This window comes from Lytechinus variegatus, chromosome 3 (genome assembly GCF_018143015.1).
Source record: "Lytechinus variegatus isolate NC3 chromosome 3, Lvar_3.0, whole genome shotgun sequence".
Classification (NCBI taxonomy): Eukaryota; Metazoa; Echinodermata; class Echinoidea; order Temnopleuroida; family Toxopneustidae; genus Lytechinus; species Lytechinus variegatus.
This window is the reverse complement of record NC_054742.1, coordinates 64,189,221-64,211,797: the sequence shown is the minus strand read 5'-3', so window position 1 is coordinate 64,211,797 and position 22,577 is coordinate 64,189,221. Positions and strand designations below refer to the sequence as shown.

General features: G+C 36.5%; 1 protein-coding gene across 1 annotated transcript; it reads left to right on the top strand.

The window, feature by feature from the left end:
• The first annotated feature begins 812 nt into the window (after nt 1-812).
• LOC121411649 (carnosine N-methyltransferase-like) lies at nt 813-20,876 on the top strand. The gene is given in 9 exon segments (XM_041604468.1): nt 813-994; nt 11,073-11,268; nt 11,809-11,975; nt 13,082-13,222; nt 14,176-14,294; nt 14,297-14,353; nt 17,185-17,298; nt 17,744-17,847; nt 20,656-20,876. Coding segments are annotated over 9 exon segments (1,125 nt in total). The 5' UTR covers nt 813-899; the 3' UTR covers nt 20,788-20,876.
• Nucleotides 20,877-22,577: the final 1,701 nt, after the last annotated feature.

Below are 22,577 nucleotides of genomic sequence, written 5' to 3'. Positions count from 1 at the left end.
TTTAGCATGTTTTTTTGAAACAGTCGTCATGAATATTCATTTGAGGTGGACTGATGATGACACATCTCCACTTGTTCTTTTGTATTTTATTATATAAATGAGGTTTATTCAAATTTTTTCTCCAAGAACAAAAAAAAAATTGATTGACAACTAATTTAGTACATTAGATATTCATTGCTGCAACTTATTTCATTGTAAGGGAGACATATTATTCCCACAAGAATGAAATGATGAAAAATTATGATTTTATGTAATAACATAAGAAAACGGAATGTGGAGATGTGATTGTGACATCATAATTAAGCTCACCTAATGAATATTCATGACGACTGTTTTCACAAAAAATGCTTAACTTTAAACTTCAATAACTTTATTATTTGTTATCCGATTTATGAAATTTTCAGCATTTTGCTCAGTGAATTCTACTCTTTGAATTAAGATATAAATATTTTCAGCCTTGACCATCCCTTTAAGTTTCTTTATTTTATGTAGCCCTTTCTTCTTTCCTCTTCTAGTCTCTTCTAGTTTGGCTCGGTTTTGTAGTCCCTATGCTTTTGTCTACATTTACATGTAAGGTACTTGAATTGAACATTTTGAGGGATGAGAGTCCAAAGTGCCAAACGGATAAACTGTCATTGTAAAATTAATTTAAATTTGATAGTTCGATTAATTTTTCATGTTAATTGGCTCGTTAGAAAAAAAAATTATAGCAGAAAATCAAGTTAACATTGTGAAGATATCTCATGAAAATCCAGAAAATTTCATTTTACTAATTTTTAGGATTAAAAAAAATGAAGTAGGACGAACCTACCCTGGCACTCCATATCACCGAAGCCGAGAGTTCGAGGGAAATTCCGAAGATCGAATACCAACGACGAGGAATCAACAAAAAGTCTAAAATGGCTGGGAAAGAAACAGAAACAAACATTTCGAATGAAGATGATCTTGAAAGGAAACATTTTATGCGGATCCTAGCAGCATTTATGTATTACAAGTGAGTACTGTCTGTCTTTTTGTTGTTACCAATAATCGGGTCTTCTTCCCCTGACTCCCCATAGGCATACTGAGTCAAGGAGCTCCGCCAGAACTCTGGCGGGGGAGCTCAAGGTCGAGGCGTAGTGGACTATTGGAGGGGGGGGGGGGTGTCCGGACACTTTATATATTTTGAAACCTTTTTTTGTCTTTGGATTACACTGAAAATATGAATTCAGTAGTTGCAATGGCATTATCGTGAAATAGGTGTCCAGTTTCCTAATTCCCCCGGACACTTACCAAATGAAAAACATGTCCTCCTTTATTAAAGGCTCAGTTTCGGTTCGCCGCGATATGTCTCCCTCTGCTCTCAATCTCTCTCGCGTCGTCTGATATCGATGATGTCATCATATAGCTTTATTTAGTCGCTCGTGCGCATGGCTTGCTAAACCCCTAAACCTTGTTAACTAGTGATTTATTTTGTTTTTGGTGTCCTATTTCACGACTATATTAAAGCTTGTTTACTCTTGTTAAATTATGATTTTGATTTGTATTTTGGTGTCCTATTTCACGACTAAATTAAGGCTTGTTAAACCTTGTTAATTAGTGGTTGGATGTCAATGAGAAGTTACGTGGGGAAATAGGTGTCCACTGTGTACAAGTCTATGGAGAGTTTCTCCGTGCGTTTCTACAGACTGGTGTCCTATTTCACGAGTAAATTAAGGCTTGCTAAACCTTGTTAACTAGTGATTTATTTTGTTTTTGGTGTCCTATTTCACGACTATATTAAAGCTTGTTTACCCTTGTTAAATAATGATTTTCATTTGTATTTTGGTGTCCTATTTCACGACTAAATTAAGGCTTGTTAAACCTTGTTAATTGGTGGTTGGATGTCAATGAGAAGTTACGTGGGGAAATAGGTGTCCACTGTGTACAAGTCTATGGAGAGTTTCTCCGTGCGTTTCTACAGACTGGTGTCCTATTTCACGAGTAAATTAAGGCTTGCTAAACCTTGTTAACTAGTGATTTATTTTTTTTGGGTGTCCTATTTCACGACTATATTAAAGCTTGTTTACCCTTGTTAAATTATGATTTTGATTTGTATTTTGGTGTCCTATTTCACGACTAAATTAAGGCTTGTTAAACCTTGTTAATTAGTGGTTGGATGTCAATGAGAAGTTACGTGGGGAAATAGGTGTCCACTGTGTACAAGTCTATGGAGAGTTTCTCCGTGCGTTTCTACAGACTGGTGTCCTATTTCACGAGTAAATTAAGGCTTGCTAAACCTTGTTAACTAGTGATTTATTTTGTTTTTGGTGTCCTATTTCACGACTATATTAAAGCTTGTTTACCCTTGTTAAATAATGATTTTCATTTGTATTTTGGTGTCCTATTTCACGACTAAATTAAGGCTTGTTAATTGGTGGTTGGATGTCAATGAGAAGTTACGTGGGGAAATAGGTGTCCACTGTGTACAAGTCTATGGAGAGTTTCTCCGTGCGTTTCTACAGACTGGTGTCCTATTTCACGAGTAAATTAAGGCTTGCTAAACCTTGTTAACTAGTGATTTATTTTGTTTTTGGTGTCCTATTTCACGACTATATTAAAGCTTGTTTACCCTTGTTAAATAATGATTTTCATTTGTATTTTGGTGTCCTATTTCACGACTAAATTAAGGCTTGTTAAACCTTGTTAATTGGTGGTTGGATGTCAATGAGAAGTTACGTGGGGAAATAGGTGTCCACTGTGTACAAGTCTATGGAGAGTTTCTCCGTGCGTTTCTACAGACTGGTGTCCTATTTCACGAGTAAATTAAGGCTTGCTAAACCTTGTTAACTAGTGATTTATTTTGTTTTTGGTGTCCTATTTCACGACTATATTAAAGCTTGTTTACCCTTGTCAAATAATGATTTTCATTTGTATTTTGGTGTCCTATTTCACGACTAAATTAAGGCTTGTTAAACCTTGTTAATTGGTGGTTGGATGTCAATGAGAAGTTACGTGGGGAAATAGGTGTCCACTGTGTACAAGTCTATGGAGAGTTTCTCCGTGCGTTTCTACAGACTGGTGTCCTATTTCACGAGTAAATTAAGGCTTGCTAAACCTTGTTAACTAGTGATTTATTTTGTTTTTGGTGTCCTATTTCACGACTATATTAAAGCTTGTTTACCCTTGTTAAATTATGATTTTGATTTGTATTTTGGTGTCCTATTTCACGACTAAATTAAGGCTTGTTAAACCTTGTTAATTGGTGGTTGGATGTCAATGAGAAGTTACGTGGGGAAATAGGTGTCCACTGTGTACAAGTCTATGGAGAGTTTCTCCGTGCGTTTCTACAGACTGGTGTCCTATTTCACGAGTAAATTAAGGCTTGCTAAACCTTGTTAACTAGTGATTTATTTTGTTTTTGGTGTCCTATTTCACGACTATATTAAAGCTTGTTTACCCTTGTCAAATAATGATTTTCATTTGTATTTTGGTGTCCTATTTCACGACTAAATTAAGGCTTGTTAATTGGTGGTTGGATGTCAATGAGAAGTTACGTGGTGAAATAGGTGTCCACTGTGTACAAGTCTATGGAGAGTTTCTCCGTGCGTTTCTACAGACTGGTGTCCTATTTCACGAGTAAATTAAGGCTTGCTAAACCTTGTTAACTAGTGATTTATTTTGTTTTTGGTGTCCTATTTCACGACTATATTAAAGCTTGTTTACCCTTGTTAAATAATGATTTTCATTTGTATTTTGGTGTCCTATTTCACGACTAAATTAAGGCTTGTTAAACCTTGTTAATTGGTGGTTGGATGTCAATGAGAAGTTACGTGGGGAAATAGGTGTCCACTGTGTACAAGTCTATGGAGAGTTTCTCCGTGCGTTTCTACAGACTGGTGTCCTATTTCACGAGTAAATTAAGGCTTGCTAAACCTTGTTAACTAGTGATTTATTTTGTTTTTGGTGTCCTATTTCACGACTATATTAAAGCTTGTTTACCCTTGTCAAATAATGATTTTCATTTGTATTTTGGTGTCCTATTTCACGACTAAATTAAGGCTTGTTAAACCTTGTTAATTGGTGGTTGGATGTCAATGAGAAGTTACGTGGGGAAATAGGTGTCCACTGTGTACAAGTCTATGGAGAGTTTCTCCGTGCGTTTCTACAGACTGGTGTCCTATTTCACGAGTAAATTAAGGCTTGCTAAACCTTGTTAACTAGTGATTTATTTTGTTTTTGGTGTCCTATTTCACGACTATATTAAAGCTTGTTTACCCTTGTTAAATTATGATTTTGATTTGTATTTTGGTGTCCTATTTCACGACTAAATTAAGGCTTGTTAAACCTTGTTAATTGGTGGTTGGATGTCAATGAGAAGTTACGTGGGGAAATAGGTGTCCACTGTGTACAAGTCTATGGAGAGTTTTTTTTTCTCCGTGCGTTTCTACAGACTGGTGTCCTATTTCACGAGTAAATTAAGGCTTGCTAAACCTTGTTAACTAATGATTTTACTTTTAATTTTGGTGTCCTATTTCACGACTAGATAAAAGCTTGTTAACCCTTGTTAAATAATGATTTTAATTTATATTTTGGTGTCGATTGAAAAACCGTCCCTAGCTGTAAAAGTCGTTCAATAGAATATTGTGTGAGGAGCCAGGAACCAGAAGCGACTGCTCTGTGTGGAGAGTTTCGCATCGGGAACAAAAGGTTTCGCATCAGATCTTTTGAAAATTGTTGAAGCGAGGATTTCGTTAGAAAATCATGGTAAGGTAGATCCGGTTCAAATAAGTGTCCAGTTTCCTAAAGCAAGAAATGGCCGTTGCAATCATCTTTTATTTTGTTCTCTATAATATTTTCTAACATTCTGTACTTGATGAAACTTTGCTTTGCTTGTATTTTTTTCCAAATGACTATCTAAAGGAAAATTGATCGTCCGGACACACAACCTGTCCGGACACACAACAACCGGGTATACTATTAAACATGAACAGGAGGAGAGAGGCGCTAATGCCGTTTTGCACGGTCGACTTTGTGAGAATTTCCCCACCAGGGACCCGTTTCTCAACACATGGACAAGTTAGTCATATCTCTATCCACGATCCACCAACCACGGAGTTAGTTCCAATCTTACTAAATTTATTTCTCGAAAGGCTTCCTAACTAGAATACCGGTACCTTGATATCGATACTATCAGTAAAAAGAGCAAACGAGACGTAGCCTTAGTCACAAAATAGCATAATTTTCAAAAGAAAAATTATGACAAAATTGCAAATATTGTGATAAATTGGGAAATAAATCTTTTCAAAATAATATCAGAGGAGAATTAGGCATCATATATGCTTAGACCATGAAGACTGGAGCATTCATTTGCAGAGAAAATTAAATTTTGAATAATTCATTTCATGATTAAAAATCACTTGTAGACGTCGTTGAGATGGGTACCCCCGGGATATCCAATTTTAATAGTTTACAAAAGTAAACCATAACAGTTTTCTTTGTGAAATGATAATTATACGGTCTTTTGCGATTCCAAATGTCATCAAAATATAGTTTACCTTTACCTTTACCCGAGATTCTGGAAGAATGCTGATGATCCCAGCAGTCGTGCTTCCAGTTCAAGTCCTTCATCCTTCTCGTAAGTTAGGTATCTTCACAGCAGTCTAGCTTGGAAATCTGCACCGTCCTCAACATTAGTGTGATTTATGCATCATAGGGTGAGCAGTACCGCTGGTCTGCCCACACCTTGTCTAGCCTTATTTTGAAACTGTTCACCGTCTGAGCAGTGACTACCTCTTCGGGCAGCGAATTCCAGTCGTTTATGATACGCTGGCTGAAAACATCTTGTCTGATCTTCGTCAAGCAACTGGGTTTTGAGAGCTTCAGACTATGCCCTCTTGTGTTGCCTGTTGCATACACAAAGAAAGTATCACTTGGAATGCGTTCAAATCTATGGATTATTTTGAACACCTGTATCATATCTCCTCGTCTTCTGCGGTACTCAAGAGAAGGAAGATTGAGTGCTTTTAATCTCTCTGTGTATGTGCAGTTTCTGATGGAATAGATCATTTTTGTTGCTCTCTTCTGTACCTTCTCAATGGCTTTACTGTCACTCTTAAATCTAGGATAACATATAGAGTTGCCAAAGTCAATGATCGGCCTGACAAGTCCTTTGTACAGTTTTGGGATTGTAGATTTGTCTCTACATTCAAAACTGCGGCGAATGCATGAAAGTAACCCATTGGCTTTTTTGACAACATATGCAACATGGTTATGGAATTTGAGATCTTCGTCAACCAGTATGCCAAGCTCTCTCTCCACTGCGGTATGCTCAAGAACGTCTTCTCCGAGTGAGTAGGAGTGTTTGACATTTCCAGGGCCTATGTGTAGTACTTTACACTTTTGGGAGTTAAAGTGCAATTGCCATCTATTACTCCAGTCAACTAGTGCATCAAGGTCAGCCTGAATAGCACAGAGGTCTTGATTAGTGGAGGCTTTGCCATATAGTTTCGTGTCATCGGCATATATCTTGACTTTCCCCTGTAGGCCGTCTGGTAGATCATTGATGCAGAGTACAAACATTAGTGGGCCGAGGATACTGCCTTGCGGCACTCCGCTCCTTACCCTTGTCCAGTCAGATAATTCATTATTGACTTTAACTCTCTGCTGTCTTCCTCCGAGAAAGTCTGTTATCCAGGCTTTGATTTCGCCACCTATACCATAAGCCTCAAGTTTGGAGAGGAGGCGCAGATGAGGGACACTATCGAAAGCTTTTTGGAAATCCAGGTAGATTACATCGATAGGACTTCCTACATCCAGCATCACTGTCCATTCCTCCATAACCGTCAAGAGCTGTGTCACACATGAGCGTCCAGGAACAAAGCCATGCTGTTCATCACACAGAAGATTATTTTTTTATAAGGTGGCCAACTATTTCATCCCGAATTAGTGATTCTAGGATTTTGCAAGGCACGGATGTCAAACTGATTGGTCTGTAATTTCGAACATCCACCTTGCTGCCTTTTTTGTGCACAGGTACTACATGACTGACCTTCCAGACACTTGGTAGTTTGCCCTCTTTTAGTGATGCATTGTAGATCAAGGCAAGGGGCTTTGCAATAGAAACAGCAGTTGCCTTCAAAACACATGGGTGGATGCCATCTGGTCCTGCACTCTTATATTTTGACAAACTCACTAGTTTCTTATAGACGTCATCCTCTGAGATGGAGATGGAAGTTAATGGCATTCCTGAATACTTTGATGAAAGTGAAGGGATGGATGTCTTATCCTCATCAGTGAAGGTGGTTGCAAAGAACTCATTCAAAGCATCTGCTTTTCCTTTATCCGAAGATATAGGGTTTCCGTCTGGCCCTCTAATTTCCCCTAATCTACAGGATGTATTGAGCTTGCTATGGGCATACCGCCAAAATGCTTTGGGGTTGGACTTCACATTGAGAGCTATATCTTTCTCATAGTTTCACTGCATAATTTCTTGGTGGTAAATCTCAACTCTTTCGCCAATCTTTTTGCCCTCATGATGTCAACATGGTGATTGGTTCTCTGTGCTTCCTTCCATGCTCGATGTTTCTGGTTCTGTTTCTGAAGCGCCTCTTTAGTCATCCATCTCTGCTTCTTACGACGGTGTTTTGGTTTAGACAGAGGTATGAATTTTTGCATTTTGTCTCTCAGGATATCGCAAAAGTACTTCCATGCCTCATCAACACTTTTGCCATCCAAAGCAGAGTCCCAATTATTTTGGTCAAGTTCTTCACACATCTCTTCATACTGTGCTCTGTGAAATTGGTAATGAGGAGTGGAGTTAAGGACTTGAGGACTGTACACTGTCAGATCAAAGAGAATTCCAATATGATCACTTCTTCCAATACCAGGCACATAGTCGACATGGTTAATCATACCTTCCTCATTGGTGAATACAAGATCTAGTGTGCTGGGATGTTGTCCTTCTCTGTATCTGGTATGTTAACAGATATGCTGGTAAAGAAAACAATCAGCAACAGTTTCTATGAATTCTTGTTCAGCATGTGACCTTGCCCTTCCAAGATCCCAATCAATGTTAGGATAATTGAAGTCGCCAGCTATGAGGACATGTGAGGGGTTGACAGAGGTGACTTGTGTGAAGGCATCTTTCAGTTCCTTATGGTTGTCTACTGATGGGCTTCTGTACATACATCCTATCAGTAGTTTCTCATATCCTCTAAGGCTCATCCATATCCATACCGACTCATGAAAATTGAACTGTAGATCACATTCATTGATGAGATGACAGAGATCATTAGCAACATATATAGCAACTCCTCTATGTCCATCCTCCAAGTTGCAGTGCATATCATACCCCTGTAGCATAAGATCTCCATGTGTCAGAGGGTTGTGATAGTTTTTAGGGAAGATCTCTGTTAATAGAACAACATCAATGTTCTGTGTTTGTAGAAGGAGAAGCATCTCATTTCGTTTGTTTAGGAGTGAGTCACAGTTTGTATAGAAGACTTTTATCTTCTTATTGGATTTTCTTGAAGGCATGGATAAATTTACACTCTCCTGTCTATCATCCTGCCCTTGATCATTGTTGGAATCCTCACTGCTTGTGGTATCCTCTTTTTCACTACTGTCCAGATCATCACTTTCAGTGTCACTCTCCATGTCACTTTCAAACAGAGTCGTCTGTGTCCCTCCTTTGACTTGTGTAGTCGGCATCTCTACAAGAACTTTCCTCCTCAATTGTATTGCGAACATTATTAGGAAGATGGTTTCCTTCTTGTACATGTAGATTGCCAGTGTCTGTAGCCTTATTGAGTAGTGCATTATTTGAGGAGGGAGACAGATTATGCTGAACACTTCCTTCCATATCATTGTTCATAATGTGTAAATCATCTGTGCCTCTGAATTCATTTAGAGTAGAGCAGCTACAGCTAGCCATGTTTGGCAAATTCACAAATGAATATGTTTCTTCCATTTGGTTCACACATCGACCTCTGACATCTTTTGTGCAGCACATGTTATTTCCATCATGCTTTGTGTTCTTACAAGCTTCTTGTCTTTCTTCATTTCCATCCTCATTGTTAGGTTCAAAATCCTTTCCCATTAATGCAACCTGTGATATCTCCTCTTTAGTTTCATTTAAGTCTTTATATTCAGTTTAACGAATCATTTTAAATCATTGATACGGAAACATACTATATTTGACAAATTATATGCATAAATGAGACTTAGAGAAAGAATTTATCCAACTGTTAATAGGGGTCTGAAAACAACAAATACGAGTTTGTTATGGATGGCCTGACGTGGTAGAATCTTTATCGATTAAATCATTTTACTATTTCAAAATGAATGTTTTTGTGGCGTATTACCAACAGTTTTTATAGTTTCTTTGTATTACAATTATCATTGAATGCATTAACCCACTTGTTTTGGGATGTAATTTCAACCTATATATATATATGATTGATTACGTAAGATTATAATTTTAAAATTTCTTGGCACTTTGCATGTCATAGTCTACCCACATGATGCCACTACGTCATTAAGAAAGAAGTTATGACAGGCTCGGAGGTGTCATAAGTATTTAGTGAGGTTGTTGTACCCGATCTTGGTAAAGAGGGCTTCGTGAAACGGTTAGCGGACAAGTAGCTCACTATCTCTGATTTAGTCAAGAAGTTAGACTTATGACGGTGTTGAGAAACAGGCCCCAGTAATTGTTCGCAAATGTCTTAGCAAGTCTCTCAATCACATTTAAAGGTCAATTACCTAGCCAGGCCCAGGAGGCTCATAGAGGGTAAAAATAATTTACTAACTTACTCTCCATAGAGCCAGGGATTGCGTCCCATTCAATCGATTCATGAATCATGATCATTTTGCGTGTAGATATCTATCGCAAAAACCCCTGAAACTTTCGCAACCAAGATTTCTACTTTCCTTAGTAAAAGATCTAGTCCTAAATCATTTCCAACATTTCTATGATATTGATTTCATTTTTAAACAAGAATTCATTTAAACAATGAGAGAAATATTGTTGTATTGTGGCCTATAAACTTAAAGTAAACCTATGACATGTACTTAGCTAACCCTAAGATATGGATCTTGAAGCTCGATGAAGGCCTGGTGGGTGTTTCATAAAGCTGTTAGTAAGTTAAGAGCGACTTTAAGAACGATTGGTGATCCTTTCAAGTGGCAAATGGCATATTCATTGGTGATGGTTTACTGCGTAAGAAAGGTTCACCAGTCGTTCTTAAAGTCGCTCTTAACTTGCGAACAGCTTTATGAAACGGCCCCCTGGATAGATTGCTCAGGAATGGAACTTGAACTAGTTGAAGTCAGGTGCCGTTGCAGAGCGCTCTGAATTCTAGCTGTGGTGTAGCTGCCGGGGTATGGTGCTTCCTCAGGCCGGTACGCATTCAGCAGTGGATCCAATCGACTCATAAAAACAAATTACTAAAATGTGTCTTAGCTTTAATATATATATCCTGTGCCTTACTATGTCATTACCAAGCATCAATGAGCAAGGCATCATATTATAATAGATCCCTATAAATTGCCCAATGCAACAGCTTAAGGCTAACATAATAGAACATCTTGTATCCAAGAGAGGGGAATGTCTATTGTTATAGTAGAGGCTGTGTTCACACAGCATACAATCTAGATTAAAAGAAGTGTTCTCATGATACATGTACATAAAATTAGTGCTTGTCTCTACACTATTATGAAAAGACGGGGAAAACTTGCCTCTGTGTTTATGTCACCATCTTGTTTTCTTTGTTTTTCGCCAAGATGGCAGCACGCATTTCGCAATATGCCATTCTTTGATACTTCCTCATTGTACACTTCAGAATACTTCATATAATATGATATTGATATAGAACTCACAATATTTAAGTAGAAGTTGTTATCAATTATCCACTCCTTTTTCAGATCTCCTTCAAATGATTATCAAGTTTATAATCATAGTACCCGTTCTTCGAATAATTTCATTTATGGTCGATTAATTTTAGTCACAAAGCTAAATCATAGAGTTATGTAGGCCCTAAACAATAGAATATGATTCCCAAATAATAAATTCACAACTAATTCATTTTGATCTCAAACCCCTTTTCTTTAAACAGAACCTATGTATCGAGTCGAGTTGATCAGGCACGTGCATCATTCAAGTCTATTCCACAGCACCACCAAGACCTGTTGCCAGACTTCATACCCCATCTCGAACAGATCAAACACTGCATTGACCATAACTTCATCATCATTCAGCTCATGCTAGACAGCACAAAGGATATGTTTGAGAACAGCTCAGTGGTAACCAATGTAAGTATATTGGGGTATTACACATCGGTCATGTTTAGGCTGAATAAATAGGGAAGTGGACCAAAGACTTTAATTATAAATATAGAAATGGTTTCTTCTTTATAAGGACATTGTCCTTTGTGACATCAAGTCAGTTTGATGAAAGTGAAGGAAAACCGAAAGGTTTCAAATAATTCCATCAAACTATAACAGAGAAATGGATATTTAGATGATAAAATTATTTTCTCCAGTCATGTAAATTCCACAAAATAACCCACTTTCGGGAAATTGAAATCAATTTTCTGTGTTATTCCCTTGAAAATTATATTATAATTGCATGTTTTTTGAACAATGGTCAATCAATCATGCATATTTATAATACAGATGTGCAATAACAAAACTTACTGTTAACCCATTGTCAACTTGAACTGAGTGGTATCAGTACTAAAAAATGGCAGAAATTACAAAATAATTCAGTAGTTGATGGGTTCATGTTGTATATCTTGATAGCAAGCTAAAAACAATCAAGTGAATCAACGTTTCCACTTTCTCTCCTTTTAGGGTGAGAGTGCTGGGGCTAAAGCTGTTGTGAAGATGGACATGGATAAAGTAGTAACTACCTTGAAGCAGTTCTTCAGAGATTGGAGTTCAGATGGCAAGGAAGAGAGGGATGGATGTTATAAGCCTATCATTGATGAGATAAAACAGTTATACCCAAAGGGAAAATGGTAAGGATGTTTATTGCAACTAACAAATTCACTGTTTCACGCAGTTTATGAATTCTTATTTGTGTATTATTACATTGAGACAGCAATCTTTGTTGGGAATTGCATTGTAATTATTTTTCATTACAGTGCTCACATTAGCCGAATTCAGTGTATTTTCTAACCTTTACTTTCTCGCCTCTCCATTTCACTTCTACCACTTTCTCTTAGTCCTCTCCAGGACTTAACAGAATGTTTTACTGTAAGCCACTTCCGCTATTGTTGACAGATCACCTAGCTAACCTTCATTACATTACCTAGAATATTTCCTAATCACAAACTTATATGAAAATGATATAAGCACATAGTTTAATTAGCTGAAAACTGCGGAAATTTGTTGAGTTGATCTTTTTCGCAATGTTGTCCAGAACATCTTTGCGAGGAAAATAGAAATATTGAATTTGAATAATTATTTAAAGAAAGCAATGAAGTATTTAAAGTTGTTAAAAAGTTTTATTCCTGCCTTTGGTGATTTCAAATTGTAGGGTAGGGATATTGACCCCTCCACTAAAAGTTAGAATGTCAAAATCTACAGATGACTGACCATATATTTATTTAGCCTGACCAAACATTTAAAATGTTTATGTTCAAAGTTTACCCTTCTGTTTAAGTTTAAACCCCAAATTTGATGGTTGATATCTTTCAGGATAGTTAGCCCTTTCAAAATCCCCCAAACAAATATTCTGATTAAATTGTTTAAAAAAAAAACGATTGAAATGGTGGCAGCACATGTGCTTAACGTACTACAGCAAACTCATGAAATGATCTTTATTCACTTCCTGAAGGTAAAGGAGCTTTGATGTTTGTAGTGATTCAACATTTGTTATATATAAATAGTTCTATACTTCCATTTATATTGATATGTTAAGTTTTGATGCCAGTTTCACATAATTGCCTCCCAGCTTTCTCTTTCTGGGGAGGATTTCATGAAACAAATAATCAGTGAATTTTCGTTGACAACTGTAATAAGCTACTAAAATGCTGGCATCTGATTTGCTCAGAAACAATTAAACTGTGAACAATCAATGATTGTTTGCTTCATGAAATGCTCCCCCTGATTTCTCCTTCAGTAAACCAGATGAAGTGGATGTGTTGGTTCCAGGTGCAGGGTTAGGTCGGTTAGCCTTTGAGATTGCAAGCAACGGATACCGTTGCCAGGGCAATGAATTCAGCCTGTTCATGCTCATTGCCTCACACTTTGTCCTCAACAAGTAAGTGAGTATATACCACACTTCAATAAACTTTCTCTTGTTTTAATCGAAATGGGATCATTAATTCATCAAAAATTATGTTTGATATCAAAGTTTAAAAGTTTATATTCACATGGTCCATAAGAAGTTGGTATTCTTTTCAGATAGTCTAATAGCGAATGGGCTAAACCCATTTGGTCTAATATCAATTTGGTCTACATTAATTTGGTCTAGCTTATTAACCCACTTAGTATAATTCTCATTTAATCTAATGTCCAGCAAAGTTGGTCAAATTTGTACTTTGTCAACTGAAAATTTGGTGTTAAAAAATTGTCTATATTGACTACTGTAGTATTAGTTTTGGACCAAGTGGATACTACATGGTCCTTGTATTTACTTGAAACTCTTTTGTCTTTGAGCCACAATAGTATGACAGGGCTGCCAAGTCTAATCCCTGAAAATCAACTATTTTTTTAGTGAAAAACTAGAGATTTTCAATATCTCCCAGATTAATACATTGATTTCTTTCATTGGATTGTGAGTGATCAAGAAAGATCTCCCTTCTTCCTCAGTAAATTCTTCTTGAATTGTGAATATTAAAGTTGGCAGCTTTGGTATCTATGAATTTCAGGATTAAAAGAGATGTTTATAATAATTGAATAGAAGCATTCTCATGGATACTAAAGCTCATAGCTATTATATACAGTTTTTCCTTCTACATCGTAAAAGAAAATTAATGATAACAATACTATAATGCTTGAATTCATGATAACAACAATATAATGCTCTTGTAGCACTTGTTGCTACATGGTCACCTCTACATGTATGCTCTGAGGGAAAATGAATGAAATAAAGATGAAATAGAAAATTGATATTTGTCTATGGTTTTATACTTTATTTCCACCCTGGAATCCAGGAATTATGCTTGCATACCAGTATTTCATTTGTGCTTCTTTGTATATACATACTTCCAGGTCTACAGAAACAAACATATTTACATTGTATCCATGGATACATGCATTCAGCAACAACAAATTATCAGCCAATCAGATCAGGCCTATCCACTTCCCTGACATCAATCCCATGCTCCTTTCACCGATGCACATTTTTCTATGGTAGCTGGGGATTTCCTTGAAGTCTACACAGATGAAGGTTAGCATGCCAGTTTATGTTTAATTCATGTATGTTGCATTCAAATGTATCAATTAAAATACAACTAAAATTGCTATTAAAGCATTATATAAAGCAGGGTTTTCGGATTCTGATGACCTGGGTTCGATTCCCACTTGGTGCCTTGAATTGAATTGAATTGAAAAGGTTTTATTCAAAATCATTGCACGTTGCAGCCAAAAGGCTGAATTGTGTACAATTTACAGGTATATACATGTATAAATAGGTGATTTAAAAACATCAAAACTTGAAATGATTAAGAGAATATAATGCAACTTAACAAAAGAACAGATAGAAGACTGAAAGGTGGTGGTGGTGGAAGAATGCTTATTGACAAACATCGCCACTCGAATTCAAACAATAAAAACATAGATTTAAGCAAGTAACAAAAGAACTAAAGACAGGAGGGTGTCTGGGGACGAGCGAGCAGTCAAGTTCAATGCGCAGCTCCAGCCAGGGAATGTCAACCCCTCAACAACACAATTCAACCTGGGCAATGGAATTGGTTATTCAAATCCATCGCTCAGGCGGAACTTAGGGTCAGCTAACCCCACTGGAGCTATGCATTAATAGGGCCGACAAACAATCTCTTACAAAAAAAAAAAAAAAAAAAACATTCACATTCATAGCACACTCCTCATTCATCCAACAACCATAAGCACGTTAAATCAAACAACTGCACCCACCAACCTAGCAGTCACACCTTGCACTCATTAAGCATACAGATTATAAAAAAAAAGAAGAAGAACCAAGGGGGGGGGGGTGGGTGGTCGCCCGTCCCAAGAAACCGTCCTGCTCAATCCTGAGAACGATTACTTAAAATTTGAAGAATGACGCAGTTTGTAAAATAACACATCTTCCACCACATGAGAAATCTTAATAAAAATGAGTAAAATATTGGCATAAAAAACATTGTTTCCCTTTAGTTGTTACAATGTGAAATACATGCATTAAAATCATGACTAATAAAAACCTGTAAACCTATTCAATTGTGTTTGAGTTTAAAAAGTTCTAAAAATTGTAAAATTTTCATCTGAAGCTTGTGAGCTAATAATAAAAAATTAGTATTAGGCGCGATATATTAGCAAAACACAACTTGCACAGTAGATGTTTGTAGACCTATGTATATCAACCGGGTAACTATATCAAGGAACACAAACTTATTTCAGGTTAGCATTTAATAAATTTATAAAGTAAGGTAATGGGCTGTTTTGGAAACGTTTGGTTTTACAATGAAACTGACGATATTTAAGTCTTTTCCTCAATGAGTAATCAACATCGTTGTTCATAGGTAGCCAATGGTTACAAAGTGGGCTGTTGGCAAGGGATACAGCAAAGTTCATACACAATTGTTTTCGTCTTTCAGATAAAGATTGTAAAGAACACACTTCTAAAGCATCGGTATAATTAGTGTATTTTTTCACCGAGCATAATTTTGCATGCTCTTGACTGAATACGTTCTAAACAGGAAACTTGGTTTTGTGTTAGGTTTCCGTTAAAAACTGGTACTCCGTAATCCAAAATTGGCCTAATGTAACCCTTATATACTGTTATTAAATCGCAAAGTGGTAATTTATACGTTTTGAGACAACGAAGCATATAGAGCTTTTTATTACTACGACATAAAAGGTCTGATATATGACTTTCCCATTTCAAGTCAGACTGAACAATTATACCTAGTATTTTAGCTTTTTGCACTGTTCTCAAGCATTCATTTCCAATAAAAATACGATTTTGATCAACAATATTTCTAGAGAAAACTATATGCATGCACTGACATTTAGATGGATTAAGTGTCATATTATTGCTAACGGACCACTGGTCGAATTCAGAGAGCACGTTTGGTAATTTGGATGGTTGAAATTGTTTGCGACTTTCAACTAGTGTGAGGTCATCAACATATTTAAAATATGGAACTTGAGATTTTATACATGCATCGTTTATCATTATTAGAAAGAGAATAGGCCCAAGTTTTGTACCTTGAGCTACACCTGCATGTGATGCTGACCAATCTGAAAACTGACCAAGGTATTTGACTCGTTGTTGTCGATTTTCGAGGAAGTCCAAAATCCAAGAAATAAGACATGGTCTAACTTCGAGGTTAAGTAATTTTTTGCAAGGATATTGTGATCAATTCTGTCGAAAGCTTTTGAGAAGTCTGTAAATATGAGAGTTGATATAGATTGGGATTTTTCAGCATTTTCATACAATTGGTGAAGCAATCGAACTAGGTAATGATTTGTTGATAGGCCTTTTCGGTTTCCAAATTGGTTAACCTTAGTACCCTTTGGTAAGGCATTCATCCTCATTATCTGGTCCCTTGGAGAGGACTGTAAGCCTTCAGACCTCTGGTTGGTTGCTTACAAGCATTATTGCTATCTTGGCAATCAGGTGAAAAAATCACCAATTCCTATTTAGCAGAACAATAATTATGCATCTTTAGCAATCAAACCCAACTTAGAAAACCTTACCTGACATTTTAGGGGTAACATTTAATTTGGGTATCCAGAAAGACACCATGGAAGGTATCAGAGTGAGAATCCACATCTTTACTCCAGGTCAAAGGTTGTATGGGAAATGCCCTCGCAAATTTTGCTGTATTGTAGTTAATAATGCTTCAATGATGTAATAGATCAACTTTCATGACAAGAAAATACAGTGCCAGCAAATAAACAAAAATTTGCTAATTTACATGAATATTCCAGACATTGAAGGGCAGTGAATTTATATCATAGGTTAACTAAATATATGTGAAGTGGGTTTTATGTTTTATGATTGCTTGAATTTACAAGGGATTTCTTTTCGTGTGATAGATGTATGGGACTGTGTAGCCACCTCCTATTTCATAGACACAGCCAACAACATCCTAGCTTACATAGAGAAGATCTACCGTATTCTGAAACCTGGCGGACACTGGGTTAATTTAGGTAAGTAAATAGTTTGTACAAGCAATCAATTGCTTAGCCACCACCCCAAAAGAGCTTTAGTATTTGGGAATCTAATCCACTGGATGAAGCTGAGGTATGCAATGATTCTTGAGAGGTTAAATTATGACCTTAGCTTACTAGAAATACCCCTATTGCAAGCCGCACTTTGAGCATTTGTGTAAGAATCTCCCTCCATAAAATGGAATGTGTGTGCAGGGAATCATATTTTCTTTATACCTTAATATAAAGTTTATATTTTTGTTAATATATCCCCTGCTCTTTGGGTCTTTGTGTTACACTTTGCCCCACAATCTAACCATTAAGGCCATCTTTCTGGTCACTGTCACTTATACTGTAGGCAGGAGAGAATATCTCTCCAATACTTGGAACGTATGTGTTCAGAGTATCATTCATTCTATACATCTTTATATTCTTTTATTATCAGGTCCTCTCCTTTATCACTTTGAAAACATGCCTAATGAGGATTCCATAGAGATCAGTTATGATGTTCTACAGAGGGTGATTCTAGATATGGGCTTCAAGATTCTGGTAAGATCATTATATAATTTGCCTCATCTTGTTTGTCCATCTTGTGTTTCAAGTTTTCCCATGATTCACTTTAAAACGTAGCCCATTCCAAGTTTTTTTTCCAGTCTACATAACAGAAACACCACATAGGCACCGCTTTTTCTGATGGCAGCGGCGATGTAAAATCTTAACCAGGGCTACATTTTTTTTATGACATTAAAACTTTGAAAGTATGAGGACCTATTTCAAATTTAAACCTGATCATTGGCATAGGTTGCAGGTCATGTGATCAAGGTAAAAAAGGTTCATGGTCAATGAACTGTGACTATGCTATGTTATCAGCATCAAAAGCTGAACCAAGGTTAAGATTTGGAATTTTAAAGATGATTTGAAAGTCGCTAGTCCATAAAGCTACATGTTAAGGTTATCAAGTATCAGCAAATGGATGAATGCATTTTCAGGTCACTGGGCTGAGGTCAAAGGTCATTTGGGGTCAAGAACCTACTGTTAACTTTACCAAAAATATAGTTTTGAAATTATAATATCTATCCTCTTGAATTTGAATAAAGTTTGTCAGATTGTCACTGGGTCAATGTCAAAGGTCATTCCAGAACAATTTACTTTGATATAATTTTATTTCGTTCATCGTCTTAAAAGTATGTAATCAAATGAGATTGTTAGTATTGGATATAACATAATGAAAAACTTGTTTCCAAGTCAAGATCAAAGGTTTAGAGGTCAATGAATTTTGGTTTTATTGTCTCGCCTGCATAGCAGAGCGAGACTATAGACCAGGGGGGGGGGCACTCAACCAAAATAGTAGTGGGTATGTGCTGCAGGCGAAACAAAAAACGGGGGCCTTGGAGCAGGCTTATTGTAAAAGGAGGGTCTTCGGAACGGGCTTCGGAAGACAAATGTTTGTGAAAATGGGGGTCCTTGGAACGGATCACCAGTGTGTGAGTGCGTATGCATCCCTATGGAACGGGCATGCGTGCATGATGCTGCTATCCCGGCGGCACGGCCATTGAGTGCGCTTGCGCAGAGGCAATGATTGGACAGCGCTCTGCGGTTCGTTTTCACCAAAATTGCAGTTATTGTAGCAGATCAATGTGACTGGAACGGCGGAACGAAAAATATGCGAAGCTTTGGAGCGGATTTCTTTCTTCTCTTTTTCTCGATAAGAAAATGCTATGCTTTGAAGCGGCTTTCTTTGTTCTCTTTCTCAATAAGAAAAAAATGCTATGCCTTGGAACGGAAATTTGAGTGTAAAAATGGGGGTCCCCTCCGCGGCACATACTCACTATGCATTATATACTGAGTGCCCCCCCCCCCCCCCGGAGAATGGTATGCTTTGGAGCGGCTTTTTTTGTTCTTTTTCTTAATAAAACAAAAATGCTATGCCTTGCAACAGAAATTTGAGTGTAAAAATGGGGTCCCCTCCACGGCACATACCCACTATGCATTATATACTGAGTGGCCCCCCCCCCCCCCCCCCGGGACTATAGGCGCCGCTTTTCCGATGGCGGCGGCGGGATGGCAGTGACGTCAACATTGAAATCTAAACCAAGGTTATGTTTTTTAAATGTCATCATAACTTAGAAAGTCTATGGACCTATTTCATGAAACTTGGACTTAAGGGTAATCACGTATTACTGAACATCTTGCCTGAGTTTCAGGTCACATGACTTAGGTCAAAGGTCATTTATGGTCAATGAACTACCATGTAGGGGGGATCAATATCGAAATCTTAACCAAGGTTAAGTTTTTGAAATGTGGTCATAACTTCAAATGTTTTTGGTCCTATTTATAAAACTTAGATATAAGGTTAATACTAGTAGTGTATCGCTTAAGATCCTGCCTGAGTTTCAGGTCACATGATTAAGGTCAAAGGTCACTTAGGGTCAACAAACTTTGGCCATAATGGGGTAATTTGAGGAATTGTCATCATAACTTTGAAATTTTATAGATCTAGTTCATGAAACTTGGACATAAGAGCAACCATGTATCCCTGATATCATGTGCGAGTTTCAAGGTCACATGACCAAAGTTAGAGGTCACTTAGGGTCAACAAGCTTTGGCAATATTGGGGCAATTTGAGGAATTGTCATCATAACTTTGAAATTTTATGGATCTAGTTCATGAAACTTGGATATAAGAGCAGCCATGTATTCCTGAATATCATGTGCGAGTTTCAGGTCACATGACCATGGTCAAAGGTCACTTAGGGTCAACAAACTTTGGCCATATTGGGGGAATTCGAAGAATTGTCATATTTTTTATATCTTATGGATCTAGTTCATGAAACTTGGACATAAGAGCAATCAAGTATCCTTGAACATCCTGTGCTAGTTTCAGGTCACATGACCAAGGTCAAAGGTCATTTAGAGTCAACAAACTTTGGTAATGTTGGGGGTATTGGTGGAATTGGCATCACAACTTAAGAAGTTTATGGATCTAGCTCATGAAACATCCACATAAGTATGAATGGTTCTTTTACACATGCCTTAGGTCACATGATCATGGTCAAAGGCCATTTTTGGGTCAAACAATATAATATTTTATTATCATATTATTGTTTTCTTCTATGAATAAGTATTCATTGGCTGTTTTTCAAAGGAAGCACAGCTGCTATATCGAATTGCCTAATGCAGGCGAGACTGCCAGAGGCGTTCCACTAGTCATTGAATATCTTATTATGATCTTTATTTTTGGAAAAATGACTCGTCTGAATTTGTTTTCATATTCTAAGAAGCAGTTAGGGGTTGACAACATGATTCTTGCTGATTGATTGAAGACATCCAAATTGAACTCCTGTTTCTATTATTGCAGAAAGAGAACCCCTGTGTAAGATCAACCTACATCCAAGATCCAGAATCCATGATGAGATACTCCTATGAATGTGTTTTCTTCGTCTGTCAAAAACCAGCTTCCCCTCATGAAAGAGCACAGGAGCAATTATGACAGTACTCTCCCCTCAGTTATTCATTTATATGCCAAGTCTGCCTCTAGTTGTTGTCAAATGTATATATTTCCAATTATCCGTAACCATTCATATTTTGTATGTGTGTTTGTATGGGTGAATGCGACTATGTGTGTCTGTATGTTTGATGGAGGATATAATGAAATTGAATAACAATTGTTTATTTGCATTATTATGAAGAGATCTGATTAATCAATCTGCAATGAATTTATGTGGATATTTCCATTTGATCTCATATTTAGTCCTTATGTACATGTTTGTGACCTTGTGCTGGATTTAATATTTTAGGATACAATGAAATTTAATATTCATTGTGTATTTGTACTTCTACGAAATTATCTGATTAATCAATTTGTAATGAGTTCAATTGGATCATTTCCAAGTAAACTCATGTTGTTGTTTTTTCTTTATGTATGTGTAATGGATTAAATATTATAGGATATAATTAAGATAAATATTGTTAATTTGCATTTGTATGAAATGATCTTATTAATAAATTTGCAATGGATTTATATGGATTATTTCCATTTGAACTCATATTTCATCTTTATGTGGAATGGATGAAATATATCTGGATAATTTTGATGAAAATGAATATTTATGCTTTCTGTTTCTTTCCATGGTTGTAGCAACTTCCAGCCAAGTTGCCCTGGTATTACCATTATATAGGAAACATTTTACTTCTAAGATAATCATAGTGGCTGACCTCATAGAAGACATCATTTTGGGGGGCCAATTTTGTTAAAGTGGGGGTAGTTTGTATTTGCATCTGTCCAAAATGATCTGATTAATTGATTGTAAAATGAATTTTGTTTTGAGTATTTAATGATACCAATACAAATTGATATACCAAGAATTGTTTATAAAATGACAGGATATCATCTCATCTCGAGGAAGTAAGAAATATTTTACAATTAATAAAAATCTGAGTCATACTTATCTAGAGATCCACATTGGACACCATGGTCCTGATCTATGGATCTCCCTCCCTGAATCTTTAAAGGACAAGTCCACCCCAACAATAACTCGATTTGAATAAAAAGGGAAAAATTCAACAAACATAACACTGAAAATTTCATCAAAATCGGATGTAAAATAAGAAAGTTATGGCATTTTAAAGTTTCGCTTATTTTCAACAAAGTAGTTATATGAACAAGCCAGTTACATCAAAATGAGAGAGTTGATGATATCACTCACTCACTATTTATTTTACATTTTATTATATGAAATATGAAATATTTTTATTTTCTCGTCATTGTCATGTGAAATGAAGTTTCATTCCTCCCTGAACACGTGAAATTCCATTGTTTTAACATTTTGTGCTTCAGGCAAGGAGGTCCTAATTGTCAAATTCGTAAAAATTTAAATATTGTATAATTCAAACAATAAAATACAAAAGAAATAGTGAGTGAGTGACATCATCGACTCTCTCATTTGGATGTAACTGGCTCGTTCATATAACTATTTTGTTGAAAATAAGCGAAACTTTGAAATGTCATAACTTTCTTATTTCACATCCGATTTTGATGAAATTTTCAGCATTGTGCTTGTCTGATTTTTCTCTATTTATTCAAATCAAAATTTTTCTGAGGTGGACTTGACCTTTAAAAGTTTCTTCTTTAATTTAATGAATCACAATCATTCATGCATGACTGATCATTGATCGCATAAGGTGCAAAACAAAGAGTATATTCTTCTATTTCATATGATTTACAATTGATTATTAAATCTTATGATAGTCAGGGTAGGTATTTTTATTTACAGCATAGTT